Source organism: Buteo buteo, chromosome 6 (genome assembly GCF_964188355.1).
Source record: "Buteo buteo chromosome 6, bButBut1.hap1.1, whole genome shotgun sequence".
Classification (NCBI taxonomy): Eukaryota; Metazoa; Chordata; class Aves; order Accipitriformes; family Accipitridae; genus Buteo; species Buteo buteo.
The window spans coordinates 27,840,692-27,867,319 of record NC_134176.1 but is presented as its reverse complement, the minus strand read 5'-3'; the positions used below and the strand labels follow the sequence as shown (position 1 = coordinate 27,867,319).

Genomic DNA, 26,628 nt, shown 5'->3' with positions numbered 1-26,628 from the left:
TGAAGTACCCTGTCCACTTGCTTTTTGAATATCCCCAGGGATGGTGACTCAACCACTTCCCTGGGCAGCCCATTCCAATGTTTGACAACCCTCTCAGTAAAAAAAATTTTCCTAATATCTAACCTAAATCTCCCTTGCCTCAACTTGAGGCCATTTCCTCTTGTCCTATCTCCAGCCACCTGACAGAATAGACCAACACCCACCTCACTACAGCCTCCTGTCAGGTAGTTGTAGAGAGCGATAAGGTCTGCCCTCAGCCTCCTCTTCTCTAGACTAAACAGCCCCAGTTCCCTCAGTTATTCCTCATAAGACTTGTGCTCCAGGCCCTTCACCAACTTGGTTGCCCTCCTCTGAACACACTCCAGCACCTCAATGTCTTTCCTGTAGTGAGGGGCCCAAAACCGAACACAGTGCTCGAGGTGCGGCCTCACCAGTGCTGAGTTCAGGGGAACAATCACCTCCCTGCTCCTGCTGGCCACACTATTTCTGATACAGGCCAGGATGCCGTTGGCCTTCTTGGCCACCTGGGCACACTGCTGGCTCACATTCAGCCGGCTGTCAACCAGCACCCCCAGGTCTTTCTCTGCTGGGCAGCTTTCCAGCCACCCTTCCCCAAGCCTGTAGCGCTGCATGCGGTTGCCGTGACTGAAGCGCAGGACCCGGCACTTGGCCTTATTGAACTTCATACAGTTGGCCACAGCCCATCGATCCAGCCTGTCCAGATCTCTCTGTAGAGCCTCCCCACCCTCAGGCAGATCAACCCTGCCTCTACAGTGGAATCCATAGACACACATGTGGCAGGTCTTGACACACATGAATCCTTCAGAACAACATCACTTGTTTTCCCTTCAACCCCTTCTGCCTGTTTCGCTCGTGTACTGGAAGACCAACTCAGTTCTAAGCCGAAGGATGAAAAGAGGGAAGAAACTCCATTTATTGGAGAACATGCCTGCTACCTTCCCCAAATGAATGTCATTGCAGAAGGCACTGGATACACTGGTAATGACAAAAAGGGTACTTGCTCCAAGGAGAGGGTCAGTAACTCCCTTGGCTGGTAGCTTGGAGCCGAGCTATTATACCTTGTTGCTATCATTTAGAGAATAGCAATTGTTGTTGCTGTCATCCACTTGGGTGCTCTTTCTGATCCTTTATAGAGAGGCCTCATACCCTGATGCCATTCACACTCTAAGAACTGGCATAGGAGGTTTCCTTGTGAACACCAACCAAACACAGGTAAAATTGCGATGGGCTAACCAGCTACTGTTGGTTCAATACCTGATATACGTCACTCTTTGCCTAAACCAGTGAGCCATTGCCTGTAGCTGGTGTCTTTTCCTGTATATTCTTCAAGGGTGCAGGTCAGGCTTCTGTGTGATATTTGCTGTCATGACAGCCAACACCAGGACAGAAGACTGGGGACAAAACCAATTTAATTCAAAAGAATTGTCCTTGCCAGGCTGCATGTGTACTCTAAGATCATAGTTCCAGTATTTTCCAGGGTCTCCCATTCTGCATTACAGAGACTGACTGTGGCAATGGCAGCTTGTTGGGAAGAATCATACCCAAGTCTTTCATGTCCTGGGTGCTGTGTGAGCTGTCACTGAGGGCATCCTGGACATGAACAAAATCCTTAGGCAGATCCCAAGCAGGATTATGTCTCCCATAGAGCACAAAGATGTTACTGAAGGGTTCTGAAAAATGTTACATGCTTTTATTTTTATTTTTTTAGTGTTAGTCGTCATAGCAGTAAAAGAAAAATCCTAATTGACAAAAGCCAGAAAAGTAGAGAGCCCAAAAGCTTCATTTGTTCCCACTTTAAAGTTTGTTAAAGTTTGTTAATCATTCATGCACCAAGTACTTAATGGTAATGAATTACTGGGCATTAATTGTTGTACGTAATCCCTTGAAAGGGAGAAAAACTCATTCTTTATGTTCATGTAATCATCATTTTCACTGCATCAGATGTTTTAATATCTGCCTCTTTCCTTATCTTGCTACCCATTCAGTCAAACTGCAAGTGTGATAGGAATGTCTTAAGCCATATCGGACAATGTAAGAAACTTCAAAGATGTCTTGCTCCATTCCACCAATTTATTTTCCATATTACCTCAGCCCACAGTGACTGCATCCATTTGTGTAACCTGACCAAGGTGAAGCTGACCACAGCTCTTCCCTGACCCATATCAGTCCTCTATGTGGCAGCACCTTCTAGATAATGGGATATTTCTTCCAAAAAGAGCAATTATATGGTACATGGAAACATTTCCTGTTGTCATCATTGGTTTGGAGGGGTTTGTGGTCTTTTTTTTTTTTTTTTGAAGGAAGTTCTTTGCTGTTTTGGAAATCTTTGGGCATTACAGAACCAAGAAGGCAGGATTGCCTCCAACAGGCTCAGCTGCTTTTCTTTGGGTCTACTTATTCTAAGCTTACAGGATGTTTATTCATGCAGCCATACACCTTGCAAACAAGAAATGGTTGAGTGGAGCCAAGATTCCTACTGGAACACCAGTCTGGCTCCAGCACGCAGGCTTTTCAGAACATTGGGCATCTTTACGAACTGCAGTAACATCTCAGCTGAGGTCATAAGACACGCGTTCCTATCTCTGCCTAGATGTCTGGCATTTTGCAATGGGAGGAGCAAGCCAGGACTGTGACTGAGAAGAGTTGAATTGAGGTGCTGCATTCTCAGAAGCAGAGTCAACCCTATGAAGAAATTACTTTTCTCAGCCTCTTTATTCTAAGTAGTTGTTTACTGTGGCTGAATGGAAATTTTTTTGGACTTCACCTCACCACTCCACTAATCCTTTGGAAGGAGCAGAGATGATGGGATGAGCCATGAGGGACTTGGTTTATTTTATTTCATTTTGGAGTTTCTTCTGGAATCTTGGAACTTTTCCAATTACCACCCTTAATATTTTCTTCCTGATGCTGGTTGTTAAAAAGGTCAAGTTCTCTGTCTCAGATGTGGAGCGCATAGAGGTTTGGCATTTTTTAAAGAACATTGGCTACTTGTGCCACACTCATCAAGTTTTAGAGCACAGGTCACTCCTTCCATCTGCTTTGGACTTACTCCAATCAGAAATCTTTACAAGAGGGCAATATTGAACAGCCTGCCAACCTTTATCAAAAGCTTTAATGCTTTCTTTAAATTAGCAGCTGGAGCAATTCTGTTGTCATTATTTAACTGTAACAACCAAAATTGTTTCGGTTCTGTTGGCCCTAAGGGTTACATTAGTAGAACGTGTGTAGAAATGGGGGGAAGAGGAATCCTTGGTTACTGCTGTTTAAAGTCATGAGAGATCTGAGGGTCACTTATTGCCTATGCACAGCACAGGGAGATGCAGCAGGGCAAATACATAGCTCTGAATGCTGCTTGCTAAAAAATACTGTCACCTAAGGAGGTGTATGTACACCTACAGACAGATGCCTTGTGGCAGTAGTATGCTGAAGGGCTACACTTACGGTAGAAGTTCCTGTTCTTTTTCCCACCCCCATTTCTCCCTAAGGTGTCTTGCTTACCCAGCCTGTTGGTCGGCTGGGTGATTTTGTTGACCCACACTTTTAGCAGGGTAGAAGTCCTCTGGAGAAGCTGGGTCAGTCCTGCCAATTTACTTTGACAAATACCGTTCCTTTCATTGTGAATACAAACTAGCTGGAGATCCATTTTTAAGTCCCACATGAAGTGGCACTTAGCAATGTAAAAACCTAAAGCACGAAGTCTACAAGGAGCCAAGTCAAGGAGCCAGTTCTGAGAATTTGGACTTCTAATATGTTTGTTATTTTATGATTTGTGTTACTTTAAGAATACAAGTCAAACCCAGCAAAGGTTAGCTCTTACTTTGTTTTGCTTTGTCCTGGTGCTGACTGTATATGTTGGAGTATTTACTGCTTGTGAATTCCATATGAATATACCAGCTGTTGTACACTAGTAGTACATTTTGAATTATTTCTTTTTTACTTAAAGAATTAATTTCTGTACTGGTTGATTTACTATGCCTTATGTACTGTTATCTGGTAAAACTAATGCTTTAATGTAAAAGGTGTTAGTGTGCTGTCAAGTGCTCTATGATGTTTGCTAGCTAAAATCTTGGCTTCAGAGCAGCATCTGTCACAGCAGTGTTCAAAAAGCGTGTGTTGCTGTTTAGTAGATGTTTAATGGAACTATATCTGTCTTTTAAAATATCATATGCTAGTGACAGACCTACTTTTAGTAGAAGTCACTGTTAAGTAAGTAGCAATGGAGTGGTAAGGTAACTTTAATATGCTCATTTTTCCAGAAAAAGAGGTCTCTTCCATTTTAAAATACATAAGTGTTTTAAATAATATGCTGTCCATATAACTAACCTTAGGTGAAATAAAATGTGTTCTACCACATTTATTAGATTTTTGTGCTATCACTCACTGCTTTTGCACAGCCAATGTTCAATGTTGTATTACTAAATTCCTCATATCATCTTTGTATTTGACAGGTCAATATATGTTCTGTTGAAACAGAAAGGGAGGAAACTGCTGGGGGGGTTGTTCCAGAATTAAATAAGGGCCTTGCAGAGAATTGGCTTAGCTTGCTATTTTATGCAAGATGTAAAATCAAAATATTTTTAAGGAAACTTCAACTAGGATTTTTTCCTCATTTTGGAAGAGAGAGGTAGAAAAAGAATTACATTAAAATGAAAAAAAAACACCAAACCTCCACAAAAGTCCTGCCCTGTTTCATTTGGGGTGCAGTAAAAACAACAAAAATACATCAGGTAAAAGTTGTAAGCCCAGAAATAAATAAAATAAGAGCATCAGTCATTTCTATCGCTGGGGAACTTTCTTCATCTAAGCACATATGAACAATTGATCCTTGTAGTCATATATAGCAGTAAACATTAATAACTTAACAGTCTGAAGTCAGTGCTGAAGATATGGAGCATTATTGAAAGATGGAGTCGAGCAGGTGGCACTTTAATATGTTCAGTGTCATGGTTGACTCTAAAGACTAGTAGAATGAAATTACTTGAGGTTCTAAAGATTTAAAAAGCGAACTCATTTTGCTGCACTAAGGAAATGCTACTGATCAGGCTTTCTGTGTCCCTTTTTTCTAGGCTAGAAAATATTAACCCTGAAGAAAATGACATGGTAAGCCATTCTCTGAGGAGATTTCTTGATGTCAGTCTTATATCTTAGAGGCTTAAGTTCAATTGAGTGGGTTTCAAGAACTAAGATGTGGGAAAAAGAAGAATTGACACACTAATAATGTACATCTTTGCTGCAATATGAAAATTCAATAACTTCACTCAGTCAATTTACAATTCACATGTGCCTATTAATTAAAACCCTATATTAAATAAAATATATTAAAACTTCATGTCTGACTAACATATAATGCTGTTGGTAGACATTACAGGAATTACTGAACAGAATAAACAATGCAGACACAGGGATAGATATACTGAAGAATGGAGCTATAATTCTGAATCGAATACACAGGACCAAAGAACGTAGAAAGAAAATAATAGCTGAGGAAATGAATGCAGTAATAGAACAACGGGATGCTGCTTTGTCTCAAGTAAGTCTCTACAAGTATATAATCACTCAATACCAAATTTCTTTCTTTTTCTTTTTTTTTTTTTTTTTTACTTTTGGGGAAGAAAATTATTTTGTTTACTTTTCTCTGTTGAAAATCTCAAAGAGAGTCCTTGTAGTAAATGGCTGATTAATGATCAACTGTTTCTTCATGGTAATAGTGCCCATTGAAATGGCATCAATGCATTTCATGAGAAAAGTTATTTTTGTGTTTTTTGCACCTGATAAGTAGCTGTCTCCTTGTTTAAAACAAAGTAGTTTTCAGTGTATTGACCAATCTAAAACGCTATTAAGGGCTTAGTTTTGCCGTATGCTGTATTGGTATAATGCATTGGATGACAGTTAACTGGGGCTCAAGGATTTATAAAGGGTTATAAGTAGCAGAAATATACGTTAAAGGAAGATAACAGTACCACATGCAACAATACAAGCAATTCCTCCCCTTGTTGCCTTACATTCAGGAGATAAAAATCAGCATGTGGTCCTTGACTCTCCAAGTCTTACACTTCTGCTACATGACTTGAAAGACCCTGAGGTCCTTTTTCTGTTCAGATCACTCATTCCCTGCAATTTCCTATTTTCACAGAACAATATTGTCTTCATTCTCTTCACCATGAAGAGAGTCTCCTTGCTTTTCCCATCTCATGGAAGAGTTTTTCTGTTGTTTTGGGTTTTTTCCCCCATAGTTTTCTTTCCTGGATTTTAGCCTAGATTTAGCTCAATAGGAATAGGCTGTAGGGAGGAACAGTCCAAGTAGGGGATAGATCTCCTGGGAAAACACAAGATTTTAGACTGGATGAAGCTTGTTATGTATTCATACCAGGCAAGAAATTTCATCTGACCCTTCCTATATTGAAAATTTAGATTTTTAACGTGAGTTACCAAAGTTACTGCATATCTAACTGATTTCTATTAGATTTAAAGTCAGGTTTGTGATCTTGAGTTGTATTGATAATGTTGATTGAATTTATATTGTATTGAGAAGTCTCCTGGTAAAACAGTCCCTTCCACAGACCCTGTAATTTTCACTTTTTTTGCAATCATTGTTTTTGCATACTCTCCTACTTAAGCCTTGAAAGTCCCATCTGCCTGGTGCTTAAAATATTTTGTGTGTCTATCCAGTATGCACTGCAAAGGATATTAACATTGGAAGATGTTAATGGTGGAACTTAACTTTTTCAATCTACTTTCTTTTGCTTTTATAATAATGATGAGCAGCATAGCTACTGGGAAACATCCAACAGTCCTGCCAAAAGTGTATGTTCTTTCTTCTTTGCACAGGGCATTTGAAGAGTGAGCAGCTTTTAAGAGAAACACTTCCAGCAAAAGAGAAAGATCTTTTGATATTTTTATTTGTGTTCTGTCAGTTTTTGCTTCTTTGTTGAAGTGGACTTTCGGGCATACTTGGACCATAAAACTTTATGAATGTCAGAAGAATGTCATTGTAGGGCATTTTAATATACATTTTAATTGATATGGTGGGTTGACCCTGGCTGGATGCCAGGTGCCCACCGAAGCCGCTCTATCACTCCTCCCCTCAGCTGAACAGGGGAGAGAAAATAGAATGAAAGGCTCGTGGGTCGAGATAAGGACAGGGAGATTTGGGGTAATTTGCCAATTACCATGACAGGCAAAACAGACTCGATTTGGGAAAATTAATTTAATTTATTACCTATCAAATCAGAGAAGGGTAATGAAAAATAAAACCAAATCTTAAAAACACCTTCCCCCCCACCTCTCCCTTCTTCCCGGGCACAACTTTACTCCTGAATTCTCTACCTCCTCCTCCCCCACAGCAGCACAGCGGGACGGGGAATGTGGGTTGCAGTCAGTTCATCACACGTCTCTGCTGCTCCTTCCTCCTTACACTCTTCCACTGCTCCAGCGTGGGGTCCCTCCCACGGGAGACAGTCCTTCACGAACTTCTCCAATGCGAGCCCTTCCCATGGGCTACAGTTCTTCATGAACTGCTCCAGCACGGACTTCCCACGGGGTCACAGCCTCCTTTGGGCATCCCCCTGCTCCAGCGTGGGGTCCTCCCCGGGCTGCAGGTGGAGATCTGCTCCACCGTGGACCTCCCTGGGCTGCAGGGGGACAGCCTGCCTCACCAGGGTCTTCACCACGGGCTGCAGGGGAATCTCTGCTCTGGTGCCTGGAGCACCTCCTCCCCCTCCTTCTTCACCGACCTTAGGGTCTGCAGGGATGTTTCTCTCACATGTTCTTCCTCTCCGGCTGCAGTTTCTGTGCCGCAGCAACTTTTTTCTTTCCTTAAATATGTTATCACAGAGGCGCTACCACCATCACTGATGGGCTCAGCCTTGGCCAGCGACATGTCCATCTTGGAGCCGGCTGGCATTGGCTCCATGGGACATAGGGGAAGCTTCTCGCAGCTTCTCACAGAAGCCACTCCCATAGCCCCCCCCGCCCCCCCCCAGCTACCAAAACCTTGCCATGCAAACCCAATACAATTGAATTTATTTTTAAGCTTCCTGTTTAAGGAATAATCTTTTTCAAGTAATCAGCTTGGAAATTAATAAAGATAATTATTTTTTATATAGTAATGGCTCAAGTGCCACAATTAGCAAAGCCATCTTTAGGCCTGTCAGTAAAAAGCACAGGTAATGTTAAGTAGATAGTGCAGTTGAAAAAATAAATTAATAAAATAATAAATCCCCACCAAATGAAAATTTAAATATTTGGTATGAAACTGTACTATTGTGATACCGTTTTTAATTTGTAATACCACTGTTTTAAATTAATTATTATTAATAGAACTCTATTGATCATGTGTTGTGTTTTCACACATGTAATGCTTTTACAGCTGTAACTCTTATATCTTGAAAAGAGGTCCTTGGAATTGAAGCTATCATTTCAACCTGCATTTCTTACTTGATGATTCCTTGGGAATTCATACCGCACTTGAATTATTAGTAGTCTTTTGTTAACATTGCAATAGCGATAGTTATTACAGTGCTAACAGCAAGAACAATAGGAGAGGGATTCCTACATTAGACCACAAAGGGACTAGATATAATTCAGGGGATGTATATGCTTAGCATAACAAATGCAAATTATTGGAAGTTAGATCTGAGGTCGCCTCAGGCGTTCATAACATCTGCAAGTTAAAATCTTTTTCTTTTTGGTGGAGGTGACATCAAATATGAGGGAGGGATTGATGAGAACAGGCTGAGACAAAGCAGAAATAGAGTAATAGAAATGGAGTAAACCATTAGCATGCTGTGGCTATCCTCTGGAAAAGGCGTTTTTAAAGTTCAGAGGTCACTGGGCAATGGAAGCTAAATGCTTCATGACACATCATGTGAACAGCATGTTGCTGTGTTCCTGCTTGCTGTTGTTCGGTGCTGGAGATAGTGGTGTCATTTGAGTGACCACCGTAACTGGTTCCATATGACAGAGAACTGCCTATATGATAATAAGGGTTTGAACTGACTGTGTTTAATGAAGCTGTGTCTGTTATCTTTCTTTATGGTTTTCTTCATAATAGCCTGGCATTTGGCAATTGACCACAGTGAATATAAGTAATATCTAGCTTTCGGGGCTTTAGTTGTAGGATTTCTGATTTTTCTCAATAAGAAACAATAACACAAAAGCCTTCACAGCTCAAACACATTGCTTTGATTTCAAGTAAGGAATAGGTTACGATCCTAGAGAATGGACATTCTATAAACTGTGCATTTCCTGTGACCAAGTAAATACAGATTACTTTCAGCTAGTCTTTGAAATGCAGTTTTGCAATACTTTTTCTGGTAGTTATACTATTAAGTTGCATTTAACTGGACTGCTATTGCAGCATACTTGACAGTGGTTAGCTAGTTGTGATTCTTCTATTTGAATTTTACTGGAATAATTTTTTTATTCTTCAAAAAATGAAGAGCACTGTCCATGTCTTGGAAAGGTCATGAAAATTTTTTTTTTGAGCCATAACAACCAAGAACCTCTGCTTATTTTTTTGTGATTTCAAACATGAATGTTACTTCTTACTAGGAAGCAGATAGAGGCACTTCTATCACTGTATTGAGCTGTGCATGTGTATGTAATCTTAGATCATTCACTAGATTGCTGAGCAAATATGCAAGCTACTTTTTGTATTTGTGAAAACAAATAAAATGGTATAAACTCAAATATTTGATACTACTTTTAGTATGTATTTTCAAGTGAATAAAAACCAAACAACTAAAGCGTGGCTAAACATTGACATCCGTCTTCTTCTGTACTAACCCCCTTAAAAAAACAAACTCAACTGTTTGGTTGTATTTGCTAAGATATGTTTGTTAGTGAACAGATATTGTGTTATACTGGGGAGCTTGAGTCTGTTTTATGACTGATCCTCTGAAAGGAAAATGGAGAAAGATGCTGACTGTCATGAGAAATAAAACGCCAGTTTCTTGTCTGTAATTTCAGTTTTGTCTTAACCCGTTCAAGGAAAAAACTTATTTGTCCAGTTAGTTGTACTACAGTTCTGCCTTTCTTCAAAAAATCTTTCTTGCTTGAGCAATCCAATTAGTGACAGACATTTAATAAAGATTACATATGGCATAGTCACATTTTCTGATCTTCGTAAAATACTTTAAAGAAGTGTTTTCCAGCAGGAGGCAATACAGTGCAATGTCTCAAACTAGCAACCACCTATTAACCACATCACACCTTGTGGACAGGAATGTTAATATGATTACAGGGTTGGCAGCTGAAGCTGAGGACTTGAGTAAGTCATTACAATTACTTTTCTGGTTTAGAGAAGAAAGGGGACCTTTAAATTGGTACAGCTTGAAGGAAGTGATTTTTAAAAGTTAAATAAGAGATGGCTTATAGTTCAGGAGATTGCGTGTTTGGTATATTTTCAGTCCTAACTTTCATTCTGTAAATGTTTTTTTAATTGGGAACAGTCAGTTCTATACAGAGTTTTAAATATTAAAGGTGTAGAATATGTTGTTAAGGAAAAAGAGTGGTTTCATGGCTGGCAAAGTATCATCTGTAAGACACTGATCTTGAAGCAATAACATAACTGGCAAGCAAACCTGGTTTTACAGCTTTGAATAGTTTGATCACATCCTGCTGTGCAGGAACATGCTTATGACTGTTCATGTAAAAAATTGGCATGCACCCAGTTGCTCATCTGAAGCAAGTTTAAGTACCTTTCTCCATTTTGAAGCACTGTCTGGCAGCAGGGAGCACTTTATCATCATTGAAAACAAAGATGAGAAGCACTACGCTTGACTGCCCATCATTATCAGTTTCGACTAATGACTAATAACTGATAAATGTCTGTACTTACAAGCCAGCTTCTTGCTAACTTTTTTTTTTTTTACTTTCTGCTCAAGCAATTTCCCTGCTTTTACACCAAATAAGGTGTAGAGCTCTGTTATCTGTGATTCACAGAGCATTAAGGCATTCTCAGCACACATGAGTGAACAGGTCTTATTGAAGTAATAAACCCGAGAGCTGTATGAAGCGTAAAAACAATAAAAGCATATGTAAATGAAAAAAATTACTTACAGATCTTGGGACCTTAATTGGGAATACCCAGGTGACAAGGTTACAATGCCTCATGACTCTCTTATCTTAGGATAGAGGTGTGATTCCTTTGCAACCCAAACCACAGTTTGGGATGTTATTTTTAGTAATTTGAATTAGCAGTTCGGTTTTACACTCTGTGTTTTGGTACCCTTTGACACTTCCTGGTTAAGGATACCAATCGAGTTCTTGCTTGGCAGGAGCACATTTGACGGTGTCCTCCTAGCTGCTCTGCCAGGATGCTTCCCCTGCTACCTTTTCCCTTTTGCCACTGATATTTGGGAACAGGAAAAGAAAAGGTAGGACACTGTATTCACAGTTGTTTGTGAACCAAGCAGCTGCTGTGGGGTACTGATGATTTTGGTAACGGGCTTCTTTGAGGAGGGAAGTGAAGGTAAAGGGGATGTTTTTTGTAGCTTGAGGATCCAAGGACCATGCTGGTTCACTCTTATGGCTGGTTTCCTTTGGGCAGGCAACAGCAAGTTCTTGTTTCCCTCGTTTGCAGTGCTTTTCTCTGAGAGGTAGCAGATGAATGGGCATGGGGAAATTACTTGCCAGCAGGATGGTTAAACAGAGAGATGAGCTGTCTGCAAGATGCCCCTTTTGCCTTGCAAATTTAGTCCAAGTCCCGAGAGAAAGCAATAGGGATATGGAATAAAATATAGACTAGATTTAAAAAATAATAATTTGAGATTTAACATTAAAAGTTGCACCGTGACTGCAGGGAGAAAAGAAACAGGAGCTGAAGAAATGGTTGTCAGTTTCATTGGTATTCACATCAGTGGCTTCAGGTAAACCTCACAGACATCTCTTCTTTGGAGGTAATGCTGAGTAAAAGGATCCTAAAGAAAGATCACAAAAAGGCAAGTTATACAAGCAACTGTTGTGATTAGCAATATTAGTTCCGTTTGATTGTGTTGCACTGGAACAGTGCTTTATAATGTCACATGTCATTTCCTGTGTACCTAAATCAAGATAATCCTTTGAAAGTTTGACTAAATCTGTGTTTTAGGAAGTCCATGTTATACTGAACATGGTTAAAACCATGTTGTCTTTGCTGCTTCTCAGAATAAACCAAGTGAATCTCACCAGTTACAGAATTTTCAAAGCGCCAAACAGAGCCAGTGACTGCTGTAGCTGAAGAGCATCAAGAATCTTTTGCATCTCGCAAAAGGGTAGGTTCTTCCCTTCTTGGCTGCTTACTTCTTCTAAAAACAAACCCAGTTTGAAAAATTATAATAATTCTTTACTTTCTGAGGTGATTAGGTATGCCCTGACTCTCTACCTTGGATATATTTGTGCTAGCTGGAGCGTGAATATTTTCCAGGGGAATACTCAGTTAAATATTTGGCTAGGTTCAGAAGATGTGTGAAGTATTTTTTTCTTCTGAAGTAGGAATTTTAGTCCACTGGAGACTAAAACAGAGAGGAAACTGGCCAAACAGAATCCTCTTGATGTCTTATATTGGGTTTTCTGATTTGTGTAGAATGTTCCCCAAAAGAATAACACCTGTTTAATCTTTCATCATGGTGCTCTGTTTTCTTTGATCACCATATGTAACTCAGTCCTCAAGTCATTAAGAAAGCTGAGGAGAGGTGAGATGTTCAGACAGGAGGATAGAAGATTTGGGGACATTATGCATCTGTGTCTGTAATGTCATTTGGTCTCTTGCATTGATGTAGCAGAGGTCATGATTTGTTTATGGGAGAAGTATTTGTTAGTAGGGCATGAAACTCCCTTTGATTTCACTGGAGTCAGAATTTCACTAGTGAGAGTGAGTATTTTTCAGCTTATTCCTTAGTTTGACTTCAGCGAGGCTTTGGTTGCATGAGGTCTTGTAGTTTTTGAGTTAATGCTTCTCACAGCTGGGAGTGCAGGTCAGCTGGTAGGTCATTGGTGGGAGGGAGAAGACGATCTGAAGGAGATTACCCTAAGGAGCTCTTATACCGAACTTTTGTATTTAGTCCATGAATGCTAAGTATGAGTAAATATGTAAATGTTAATGCAGTGTTTCCTTGAAGAGAGGGATTACGGTTTGTCTTTTTGAACTTCTGAAGCAAATTTTTAATTGATACTACATTTCTTCTTTTTACTGCCATAAGGTTTTGGCTGAACGATGCCCTGAGGCGCATCATTGTTTGCATTGTTAAATCACCTGTTGTTCCTCTGCAAACAGTGTGTTGTGCAGAATTCAGAAGATACATGTCTGCATAGTATTTGAGGGCATGATCAAGCTTTGTGTCTTTAATTGTAAACTTTAATGAATTTCCAGTTGAACATTCATCTTCTCTTCAGTAGCTAGAAACTCCTCACCCCTTTGAAAATGGCACTAAATTTGCATGCAAGCTTGTTTGATTAATTGCTATTTGACTCATGTATCATGGTGCTAAGCTCTAGGTTCACACAGCTTAGACTTCCAAACCAATTTCTAGAATTAATTTAAATATTTAATGTCAAAACCCTAGGATGAAAGAGAGGAAAAATGTTTTGTATGCTTATTGATCACCTGTTTCAGTAGCAACAACCCATACAGGAAATGTCCAACGTGATACAAGCAGAATTCAAATAGTATTACCTCTGAAGAGGAAACTGAATCACTGTGCATGCAATAAGTTCTATAGGTACCAGAACTATTGTAGAGGTACCTAAAGTAAGTTTTCCATGGTACTTAATGCTTCACAGTTTCAAGTTGGGTACTGAGTTTTTAATCAGATTTCAGTTTGCTTACCTTTTGGATAAAATGTCTCTGATATTCTTAAAAATAAATTTAAAAAAAAAATCCATCTGTGTGTTTCATATTAAAAGCCAGTTTTCTTAGGCAACTTTCTAAGAAATCTTTTTGCAAAAAATACTTGTTATTTTGGATACCCAAATGAGTTTGCATAAAAATTCTTTTCATAGATGACAAACAAGATTTTTATGTTTCATATTTATATTTAATGTGGAGTCTGAAAAGGTTAATATGTCTGACTTGTGTGTTCATTTCCCTCCTTACTTCTACCCACTTGCCTCTTCTTGAATGTTCACAGTTGGAGCTTTGTGGGGTATTATGTCTGTGTTAGCAGGTAGTGTGAACAATTAGGAATGGATCTGGAGTATGAAATAGTTCTCAGCATCTGACATCCACATTAACATGTTTCGGGGGCTATGTGTGTTGCACTTTTTTTGTTTTGATTGGTTGGTTCAGTTTTACTTTGGACTAGCTGTAGTCAAGTCCTATGAACTGAATGCTCATTTGTGTCAGAATGCACTATGTGCATTCCTGGAGTGCATATTTGAGTTTGCTTTAATCAAAAAAGGAATCCAGTTCATGTTCTCAGATAGCACTCCGTGATGCAAAACAAAGCATAAGAAGTAGAGACTGGTGAGAGAAATTACAATTTGCACCCCCAGTGCAAAGTAAAAAAGCCATTTAAACCAAGAAAATATTTTAAAAATTAGTTACATTAAAGCTCTGCTAGTGTATTACATGAAATTAAGGATAAAAATGAGATTACTTCATGAACAAGAATCAGATTTATTAAAAAAATAAATAGCTAAAGGAAAGCGAAAGCTGTCAGTGTTCTTGAAGAAAGTATTCCAATACGTTTCTATTCAGCCCTTTTACTTTGAAAATTTTAGACTACTTTATATGCACACTTTTCTGGTGAAGATTTTGCACCTGTCTGCAAGACATAAATGAACTTGGTTCCGTCAAGGGGAAATAGGTTTCAAACTAGTAGCATAGATCACAAGTAAAATGACACATAGAATGTAAAGTTTGGATTTCATTTGGCAATGGAGATATCTTCAAAAAATAGCAGCCAAACTATATTGCTGATCGTGCCAGTACTGTGACATCAGTAGTTTGCTAAGAATGTTGTGGGACATGGGACTAAGAAGAATTAATAGAGCTGATTTTTGTTGACTTCATTTTTTTTTCCCCCCAGAGTCCCTAAAGTGAAATATTGATCTATCTTCTAGCATTGCAATACCCTCCATAGTCATCCTTATGTTTCAACATGTGTGTTAATCAGTAAAGAGGTGGTGAGTAAGGAAGTTTAGGTCTGGCAGTAACAGAGGATGTAAGGAAAAATTATTGTAATGATGATAAGCTGCTTATTCATTTTCAAGAGAATAGTAGATGATTGTGACTGAAATGTAGGACTTAATAAACTTTTTTGTTACTTCAATTTCTTTCTAGATTTTTAATTGTTTTTAAATGAACAGGTAAAAATTACCACAAGAGCAGTTTTCCCTCATACTTTGGACTGGACATTGTGACCTTTTTTTTTCGGTTGTGAGGCCATTAATCAGTTTCTGGAAGTCCTCAGGCTTGATGAAATTATTTTACATATTCTGGTCTAAAGTGTGTAGTGGCCCTGGCAAAGAAAGTGGAACAAGAAAATCTATCAACTTTCTCTTTATGAAAGAAAGATTTCACAGTAGCATTAACTTATCTATGTCTCGTTCACCAAGTATGCCTACATTTGTTTGTTGTATGGCTTTACTGTTTCGTGCTTCAGATGGTAAGTATCTAGGATTTACCCTCTTTTCCATGTTCTGTTTATTCACTGTTAATTATTTTTCAAGCCGAGTTGCTTGAGAACAAGAAAAATTTAGCTTCCATTACCCTCCCTTGTAAATGAAGGACAGGCTTTCCTGTTGCGTGTCGTCCACATGTGATTGTAAAATGCTGTTGTCAGGGAACTTGTTAATGCTTTCTGATGTTTATGTTTTGTTGTCATTCTTTTCAGTAGTGTTTCTAAAGTACTTATTGTTGAGTATGCTGTGAGTATACACAAAGGCAGCACAAAACATCATAGTCTGATTTATAGTTTACTTTTTTATTGAAAATACTTTTTAAAATGGCACAATTCAAATATGTAGAAATACTTAAAGGCCCTTAAGAAATTGTGATTATGTAAAAATTATCATACTTTTAGCTATAAGAAAAAAAAATAACTGTGGATGAAGAGCAGTATTAAATCATAAAAGTATGAGAACTTTTTGCAATTCTGGAGTTGTTACCAGAAATACAGAATACAACAAGTGGCTAACTACAGGATATTTCATTAGTGTAATGTACTGATGTGGGATGATCAGCAGCGATGCTTCTGAATGTGTGCTTTATATTGTTGAGAACATAGCATGCATAACTAACTTTTGAGAGAGAGGTGAGTTTTAACATTACTTCTAGTTAGTGAATTAGCAGCTATAAACATGTAAATCTATTAACCAAAGTTCTGCTGCAGTTACTTGTCATCTTTCAGTTATGCTATTTCTTAATTAGCTGTAACACCTTTCTCTGCTATCTGCAGAAGTATTACCAAAGTTTAGATAAAACCCAAAAGACAGTAAAGCTCTGTATCAGAAGAATGGCTATGAACACTTTACTCCCACTTGTCTCATGAGATGACTTGTCACCAACAGGTAAGATTTCCTTCCAAGTCATGTTGTAATCATGATGAGGAATTTCATACCTCAGAGACTGTGTTACAGATCCCAGTAATGTTAGTAAACAATAGATTTCACTCTTTTTTGCCTGAAAGAGCTCTGCTGGGTTGTGTTCAGGACAGCAGTGAACACCAGCCCTCTCTGTGAGTTTACCTCCTTCATCTTCTGTAGCTTTGAGACAAAGTATTCTTTCTTAATCTGCAAGCATTTTTTCAGCCTCATTGCTTGGGGTCCCATTCACAATCAAAATGTTAGGACTTTAACTGAATCTCAGTCTGCAAAACTAGTCTTGAAAGTCTCACTGTGCAAATGAAAGCATCCACTGCCAGCCTCCCAGAAGAAACAGCAAAATCCTTGTTAATCCCTTGTGCTAAATATCAGCAGTCATATCAGCCTGCTTTCTACTGTAGGGCTAGCCAGCAGCTGTGTGTCTTGTTACATGTTCTCTTTATGTCGTGTGTGTTGTCTTCTATGGTATCCAGACACTTCTCAGCAGTAGTCATGCATTTTACCCATTTTGTTTGTTTTGGCAGGCAGGCCCATCACTTGCTTTCAGAAGTTGTCATAACATTCTTCTATCTTGGTGTTTTTCTTAATTTTTTTCTGCTTCGGGTGTCCTACCCTCTACACGTGAGGGATGGAATTGCCAGGAAGCTTTGAGTTGGATGAGGCAAATGTTGGTAATTGCATGTGTCGAAGGCAGCTGAATTTAGGTTAAGTATTTCTGCTTTTCAGTAACATAGCTGAAAGATTTTAGGTGGCTGTTAATTCAAAGCTGCATGGTCAATCCTCTTGAGAAGTGTGCATCTATTTGGGTAGCTAGTCACATCAATCCCTTTAAAACACTTCAGTGAAGCTAAAACTAAATTTTTTTTACAAAGGTAAAATCTTCAAATTCAACTAATATTTGAAAAGTCTTATTCATGTACCAAAATCATACAGATGTTTCTCAGTATTACTGAAGCTGAGCAATACATAATTTCTAGATGTGTGGTTTTGCTTTAGTTTTGCAGAGCTTTTGTTTACTTTCTTAAACATTTCTTTGTGGGGTGTCTTTGTCTTCTATGTATGATTCATTTTAAGCTTGTGTAAAGCTGATTAATTTCTTGATTTTTTAAAAAATATTTTTATTCCACTTTTCAGTGCATATGAGGAAATTTGAAAAGATGTCTGAAATATAAATTTTATATATTTGCTGTTACCTAGATCTCTGTATTGGTGAGAAGGAAACAGATTTCACATTAACATTTGAAGATTTATAATGTTACTCCATTTTCACACTTATTCTCAGACTGTCAAAACACTGATATTAATATTGCTTTCACTATTAATTATTGTGATCTTTAGTATTGAAGGTTCCTAAAAAAGCATGTTGCTTCCATGGAGAAAGAGCAAATACTGTCATACAGGTCATATATTCAAAAAGTGTTTCTCATCCCTGACATATCTGCAGAACTTTGTGCTTTCACCTACCTAGTTAGCTGGTTTAGTTTGTTATAATCTCTAGTTTAAAGTAGCTTTTATTACACATTAAAGAAGTTTGGGGAGAACACATTACACAACAAAAAATTGAAGAACTGCTACTTAATCAACTAGTGTCTCAATTGAGAGGACAGTATTTATCAGAACAAACAGATAGTGTGTACTACGAGGAACACCTGCAATCCCATGATACAATGTCTGAATAAAGAGATTAAAAAACTGTGGCATCTATACAGTGATCCATGATACTGTTTTCTCGAATAATGTGATGATATTTAAAATCGGACCAGAAGTATTCCTCTCCTTTTGTGCAGTAAATGCCAACTTAACGTTTAGGCAATAGTCTTGTGTGCATACGGATTTTAAGAAAATCCATTGAAGATTATTTGAAAACCAGCTCATTAGAATGACAGATTGTTTACCAAATTTTGTTTTCTTGTCAACTAATATTGGTTATGTTCAATTAAACAAGGTTACACTTTCTAAAAACGTATCACTGTCAGCAGCTGAGTGCCTTGCATATATCTGAGAATCAGATTCCTGATTTCTAGATCTAGGCTGTGAATGTTTCTTTCTTAAATTTCTCATTTTTGTACACCTTTCATACCTTCGCTACCTCCATTCTATTGTATATATTTTTTGCGTACCAACACTGCGGGGTATTAATGGGGGGTGGGGGAAACGCTTTAAACAAAAGCAATTGTCAGCTATCTGTCATGGTGTGCTGTGTCAGATGTTTGACAAGCTGCCTCTTGGCCACAGGCCATCTGGTTGTAATGGAGCTGACTACTTTTCTGAGGAGCCAGCAAAACATGTGGCCACAGGAAGCAATAGCTCTGTATCATTTGGTCGAGTCAGTCAAACAAAGGTTTTAGGTGTAGTAATCCCAATTCTGACATGATCTTGTCAGTTGATTAAGCTTCTTAAACTTTCTGTGCTAATTTCTCATCCCATAAAACAAGGAAATCCCATTTACTAACTTCATTAAAGTGTTGGAAAAAGTGATAAGACAATGTTTATCAGGAGTTATATCACCAAACACTTGTATAATTAAAGAAGAGTTACTGAGAAGAGTCGCATAATAAAGAGAATATTTATGGCAACAAGATGAGGCAAAAAAGTAGACAAAAACGAGACAGTGCAGTGGAATGGACCTCACACAGGCCAAGATGAGAACTGAGAAGTAGACTATGTGTACATTCTGCCATGCAAAAGAGAGGAGGAAACATGCTGCATTTGAAGGAGGGAGAGACTAGAGAAACTGGAGAGGGAAGACTTGTGTTTCCTCCTTTCAACAATGAAGGAGGTGAAATAAAATAAAAAAGTAAACTAGCTAGTGAAATATGAAGTTTGTGACTTTCTGAAATTTGTGTTCCTTCCTTTTATTAGGAATACATCATCTTTTATAGTCCTTTTATAGTCTTCCTCATTAGAGAAATTCAAAAACCATCTAGACATGGTCCTGGGCAACTGGCTTTAGGTGGCCCTGCTTGAGCCAGAGGATTGGGAAAGACAACCTCCAGAGGTCCCTTCCAACCTCAACCATTCTGTGATTCTGTGATTATAATTCCATGTTAGAAAGAAGGTGTGTAGGATCTATAAATCTGCAGGAATAAAATGTGATTGGTTTTTGAGCCCATGTGATGAAAAGGTGGCTGGCTACTGAGGAATCTGGCCCTATTTACCTGAAGACAAAAATCAGTGGTATATTAGGTTATCTGCATTTACTAAGTATTGTGACTGCAGTAGCCCATTTCATAATATTATAGCTCAGTGTGCTAACGAATTGCACAGTAATCAGCACTGGAGTTTAGAATGACCTGAGCTGCCTTGCAAAATAGTCTGTAAATGAGTATGTGGGAGTTGCATTGACTCGGAAAATGGATATTAAGACCTTAAGTAAAAGAAGATCAGAATAGTATTTTAATATTCAGCTGCTCTGACTGACTGCTTTAGGACCTTTGCTGCAGCACTACCTACTACTCAACCAGGGTAGAAATTATTTCAGGTAGTCAGTAGGGTATTTCAGTCCTGGTTCTCTTGTAAGTAGTATACTAATACATGCCCTGCTTTAATGGCAAATTTATTCCAAGACCGATTTGGTGTTGTGTAATTTTGTTCTTTAAATGTTTTTAAAGCTGTTGAGGTTAGTTACTCTGAATTATTTTCTGTGCAGAAGTTTCTACTCTGAAATCATCTCTTGAATCTGTATGCTGGAATTGCTGCCATGCATTGAAAGTGAAACTGATCCTAGTCTAAGAATTATTGTACTTACAGACCTTTATTCGGTGATTTAGAATTTAGCTAATATAGATTTACTTGTTTTAATTTTTTCTTGTCATTGCTTTTAAAAGAGAATCTTGTGACTGTTGAATGATCTTTCCCTCTTATGATAAAATTTTAATTAGTATTTTCCATTTGCTGAATTATTTAGGAGTATTGGTGATTTCCTTTGCTTTTGAATATAACACACTAACATGCAGACTATATGAAGTTCATTGTACTGTGCCAGTTTCTAGTGTTTCTACAACTCTGCAGTGGAGCATGTGTGTGAGCAAGCATACTAAACTTGCATACTACTCATCAGCTTACATGCTTAGTTTATACATTATTTATTAGACTTATAGGAATGAAATTAAAAAATTGAATTAATAATGTGACTTCCATGTAAAACAGAAGTCACTTATTTATATAAGACAGGCAATTAGAAAAAAAAAAAACCCAAACCCACTGGTAGGTAAGTTGAGTGCATTTTTGCTTAATTTCAGACCCGGTACAGCCTCATGAATAAATGTTTGACTCCAGGTTACCGGGTTTATGTTCAGATTAGAAATGACTATAAAGCATGCATCAGAGGTGAGGTAAGATTGGTAACTAATATGCAATGGATACAGGATACTTTGAAGGTGACACAGTTATGTGGCTTCAGCAGCTCCTGCTGTTGTTTCCTCCTGCAGTTCAGGAGTCTGTCAGCAACCTTCTGTTAGCAAAGCTGTAGTAGTCCAGTGGTACAGCCAGCACAAGAACCTTGCTTGAATGACATATAGCTCCAGAACATCATGTTTTCCTTTCTCCTCTTCTCATTGCATGTTTTTTATAATGAGTGTCATTGATTAGGAAAGTCTGTGCGTGCTGAGCTCTTTGAGAAGTAGATCGAGCTTGTCTGGATCTTTGAAATGTCATCACTGAAAAGAAGTGTAAGAATATATAGAGAATGGAGTTGGGTGGGTGAGTATCATAGGGCTACTCAGTGCTGTTGAATAGCTGCACATGTAAGGACTGTTAATGTGAAAAGTGGAAACTGTTAAACTTTATTGTCTGAATTTTCTGAATGTCCTTCTTTGCACTTACAGTTCCTTCAACTGTTCAAATGAAAATAAATTAAACCTTGTTTTGCTGCATTTTGAAGTGTTCAGAAATAGAAAGGGAAAGGAATGGTAGGAGGAAACTAAGTCATATATACAGCATATTATCTGCCTTAATGCTGCAGGTTCCAACAAGCTCAGAGTGACAAGGAAGACAAAAATGTTTCAGTTGTATTTTGATGCTTTTTTTTTTGTGGCTTCTGATGGAGCAAGACACTATTGCACTGCTGCAAAAAAAAGTGTTTACATTTAAGTGTTTCTCTTACTAATAGAATATAAATTTTTAAAGACGCATATGTTCCTGAGGCCTAAGCTCTACAAAAGCACTTCTCTTTCTTGAAATCCTAGTAGTTCTAAGCTGCTGGGCATTGTATAAATAATCATTTAAACACATTTGTTGATGGTTTGCCAGAATTTTGAAGAAAAGTCTTTTCTTTCAGAGGTTAGAAAGCCTTAATTCAAAATTTTAATTTAATGGAAAAATACTTCTAGTGATTATTATGTAGAAACTCATTTATTTCTTTATTTCTTTTAAAATTATTATTTTAGAAGAAAAAGGATAAAATCTATTTATATAAATATAAGTGCTTCCAAACATCTGCAGTTCAAAGTACATAATTCACAGTGACACCAAAGGTTGGTTTGTGTTTTGACTGGATGACTTTGGTATTATTTTTGTCTGCAAAGGAAAGAGTTGTGCAGCATCCAAGTGGCGCAAGATGTTTGCCTCTCCAGAAATCGTGATGAATTTGGGACAAGGGGCAGACTGTTAAAAAAAAAAAAATATTGAGGGGAGGGGGAGAGAAGGGCTGTTGAACTGAGAACACTTGCATTCCATTCGGCATCTTTTTGCTGGGAGCTACTCTGAAGTGCAGATCATTATAAACAAACTAAGAAAAGGTGAACAAAATACTAAACTAAGAGAAGAATCAGTTTAATTGGTTTTGTTTGCTTCACATGGCTGTTTCTTGTATTCACCTTTCCACAGGTGATGACTTAAAAAATATAACAGGTGAAAAAGTAGCCATGTTTCTTCATCTTTTTCATGTTTGGTGTCTAGAATAATTATCTGTACTTAAGTTGTTCATTGCAGTGAATATATGTTGACTAATTTCAAAATGTCCCTGCAATTTGTCACTTCTGAAAGTATTATGCTGTGTAGTAGTAGGATCTTGGTATCCCCTAAGCTCATCTTTTAATGGTATTTGGGCATTTTCCATCAAGATACGAAATGTCATTTACTTTGCTGATGAGCATTTTGTTTAAAATGCATAAAGGAACAAATGCATGTTGGAAAATAGTTCATCTGCCATTCAGATGGACTCCTACTTTCCCATAATTTGGAGGACATAAACCATTTTCCCAAGTTATTCAGTAGGAACTAGGTTAGCTTTATTTCTTACTACTTCAGTAATTGAGATCCTAGTTCAGCAAGGTCTTCATGCATAAAAGTCCACAGAATGTGATAGAGTACTCACTGTTTAAAGTGAAGGCCCTGATATGCAATCAAGTAATTATGCACCAGCTGATCCATGGTAAGTGACTAAGCACTCACTTTTGATTTTTGTCTGACTTGAATAAAAATATGTTACCTTAAATTTAATGACAGAATGAAGCTATTGGTGGGAGGCTGTGGTTATGTACAAGATCTGTTATTAAACTAGAGAGACCACAGAAGACTGACTGGATGGGATCAGATCAGACCAAAGATCTGCCTGCCTCACCACCCTAACCCCACTCAGCCAATAGTCTAGGCTTCAGGAAGAGTACAAGAAAAGGGCAAGCGCGTTGTGGTACCTCCATCTACATACTGTCCCTTTTTTCAGCAGTCTCATCAGTGGAGTCTTGTGTGTTTATGCCAATGCTTATTCTTAAGATTATAAGCATTGCAGGTTTTGACAAGGACTCGAAATGAACAAATATATTTTTATAAAATACTATCTTTTGTATGTACTAATTGGATGAGACAATCAAATGTAATTCAGAATTCAGGAAAGAAGAATTTGCAGAAGATGGTGCAGAATTTGGCCTCATCTTAGTCCTAGTACATTTATTTCATTAGACTTTGACCCTCATATCTGTATTAACAGAGACAAATCAATTATTTTTTTTTCCTAGCATATAAATGGCATAATGTGTTGACTGTTTTTTTCCCCAGCATATTGCCATAAGTTCAGGAGGGGTTAGTTTGGATTCCTTTTAATGAAAGATGATGGAAAACATTGTATGCTATACAGTAATATTAAAAGCAAATATAGATGTAACGGGATTAAATAGCTACCAAGAATGCATTTGTAGTAAGGAAGTGTTATGGTTTTCTGCTATATTCAACTTTAGCTGTTGCTTCCTCAGCCAAGGAGTGTCACAGTACCCTTTCTCTGGGTCAAATCTGTGCTGAAATAGAAAATGAGTAATGCACCTGACATTACTATCTAGTTCAGTGAGATGAGAGCAAGGGACCCATGTAGTAAAACATTTATGTCTCTTTGAAAGCACATAAACAGTCTCATCGACCTGAGTAGAGCAGTTAAATATGCTTCTGCATGAGGCCTCTGGGAATAGGTGTTGTCTCATTTAAACAAACTGCACAGGGACCAAATGGTTGGGGGCAGGGGGTTGCTCCATTCAATGTTAATGCTTTGCTGTATTCCATCTTTGTCCCTCCTAATGTTATTTCTCCAATAGCTTGCAGATTTTTCTTTACTTTTATGTAATGTCTCTACCTTTTTACTTTCAGAACTCCTCACTGAAGAATCATGTTAAGTAACGATCAAAAAATAACTCATCAATCTGTGTAGACATGGCAGGCACTATAACACTGTGTTAACATGTTATAGGTATGAGTTGAAGAAGAAAATGCTGAAAAGCTGACAGCATGTTAAAGATGATTTGTTTATACAAGTGCTAAAGTTATGTTTGATATGTTAATGCAACCTCATTTTCTAGTAAAGGCCAAACACTATTAAGTGGTTATCTGCATTGATTTTTCTATCTTCTGAAATACTCATTTCATTGTAAACCATCTTTACTCCTTTTGTGTACCTGGAACTAGGACCATCTTTTAAGTGTCTCTTTCTGGGCAAGCCTCAAGGACTTAGTGATTCTCCTGATTCACTTCTTGACCTTTCCACCAGTGTCCCCTTTAGCAGGTGCTACTTTTTGCAGTTTGTCTGGATTTTCCCTCTGGCATTCTCAACCCTCCCACCTGGATTGTCACTGAAAGGGGTCAGCACCCACTGCAGGTTGAACTGCTGCCTCTCACAAACTTCCTTGTTCTGCTGAATCATGTTAGCTGATGCTCGTTAAAAAAGGCTCACCAGTAGCCTAATGGTTTGAATTAGAAGATGAGAGGGAAGAACAGGTATACTTGCTGTCTATCCTTTCTTTACTGGCTGACTCTCTTCTTATCCTCTTGGTGTGTTACCTGCTTTGCTTTTCATTTTGTGTCTTAGCTGCTTGTGATATATCCAGTGCTGGGTACAGAGGTATTTGTTTGGAAAGACTGAGTGCATTTAGAAGAGCACAGCTGGGTTGCACTGTGGAAATGTGGTTAAAGAGAAGATTGAGTGCCTGTTGCTGGGAATGGATGATGTTGTAGTGAAAACTGTACAGCTGGGCACTGATGATTGCTCAAGGAACACTTGGAGTAGGCGTAAAGAGGTTGTCACCTGAATGAGGCTAAGTAAGGCAGGAGACTTTTTGAGTGAAATACATTCAGAGAGGAGAACAAACATGAGGGTTGGAAGAAGAGAGGAAACCTTTTTCTGGTTGTGGGGGGTGGAGGGGTGTATCTTCAGTATTGCCTCTCTGTCTACAGAACTCTGAATGCACACAGTAGACCACAAGATGAAGCTCGTTCTTGGTGGAATGTTTGTATGAAACCTTCATAAAATGACGTTACCATTTTTGAGGCTTTACTATCCCTTACTTAGCAAAGCCTGGAGCATTCTGATCAAGGCATCTTTGACATTAATCTACACTGCTCTCATATTCCTTGATGTACTCAAAGTATGTGAGGTAGAGAAGTGATTTTCTCAATTAACAGCCCGTCTTCCATAAAGTGTTAAATTCATGGGAACTTCCATTTAAGTGCATAATTAGACCTCAGATCAGATGTTTAGGCAACCTGTGCTGCACAAAATATTTTGTCTCTGACTTTAAGAGGATTCTGTTTGAAGGTTTCCCAAGTATGAATTTTCACAAGTTTGGGATAACAGGATTTAGACATTCTTATTTAAAATTAAACACTTCCTTTAGCTTTCAGCTTTCTTAAAAGGATACATCCAACATTTCCTTTTGCCAGTACTGAATTGGACGATGTCTTCTCTTTGCTGTGCTCCAAGAAGTATTTTTATATATGTTTTTAGAAGGAAATCCAGTTTCTTGCTTGCAGCTGTTGGCATTTTAGAGCCCTGGAGTGAACCAATAAAAACACATGTTCTTTTAAAGAACATCTATTTTTACTGGACCTTGCTAACAACCAATGACACAGAATTCAAAAAATTTTGGCTCAAATTAGTACAAGGACTGCATTGTTTTAAATTCTATTTTTAGAGCTTTTCTTTACAGCAAGATTACACAGAAATTTCATATGCTCTTGTGAAAAAGAGTGCTTGCTTTTAGACTGCTATTTTAATGTTTTAGAAGTAGTTCAGGTATCAAAGTGTTGTAGACTATAAAATTTTAGTAAGACATACGCTATGTTGCCATTTAAGAGTATTATTATAATACTTTCACAAACAGGATAATTAAAGATTTTACTTCCTAGACAGCTAGGAATAAAGAAATTTTGATTGATAATTCAGAACATCTTCTGTTAATACATAGTTCCCAACATATTAAGATGCTTATGTGCAAAGGTCAAATTAGATCACCATTTCTTTCAATGATACCCTCAAAATAGATTCAAGCAGTATGCGTATTGAATATGCCTAGGTTTTTTTCAGATATCAACATTCTTAGTGGAAATTAAATTAAAGATGAATTACAAAATGCTACCAAGATTGATGTGAATGTAATCATGTCAAGGTTGACTTGGTAGAGAGGTCCATCCATTTTATGTTACTTGTGTTGCATCTTTATCATACATGCTCTATATGCTGCACGATACCAGAGTCCCACTGCTGCTGTTTATTTCAGTCCTGTCTTCACAGGAGTGGAGAACAGAATAAGATTGCACCCATGCCCTTAGTTGTGCAACCTGCCCTGTACGTCAAGATTTTTTTCTGTATGTTCCTGTAGCTAG

The 26,628-nt window shown here is 38.0% G+C and overlaps 1 protein-coding gene across 1 annotated transcript in view; it reads left to right on the top strand.

Annotated features, from left to right (window-relative positions):
* MIPOL1 (mirror-image polydactyly 1) overlaps positions 1-26,628 on the top strand; it is a 195,328-nt gene that overhangs the window by 66,744 nt on the left and 101,956 nt on the right. The window contains exons 9-10 of the mRNA XM_075030253.1: positions 5,088-5,121; positions 5,381-5,551. Coding sequence (XP_074886354.1) covers positions 5,088-5,121; positions 5,381-5,551 — 205 coding nt within the window. The remainder of the gene's footprint in view (positions 1-5,087; positions 5,122-5,380; positions 5,552-26,628) is intronic.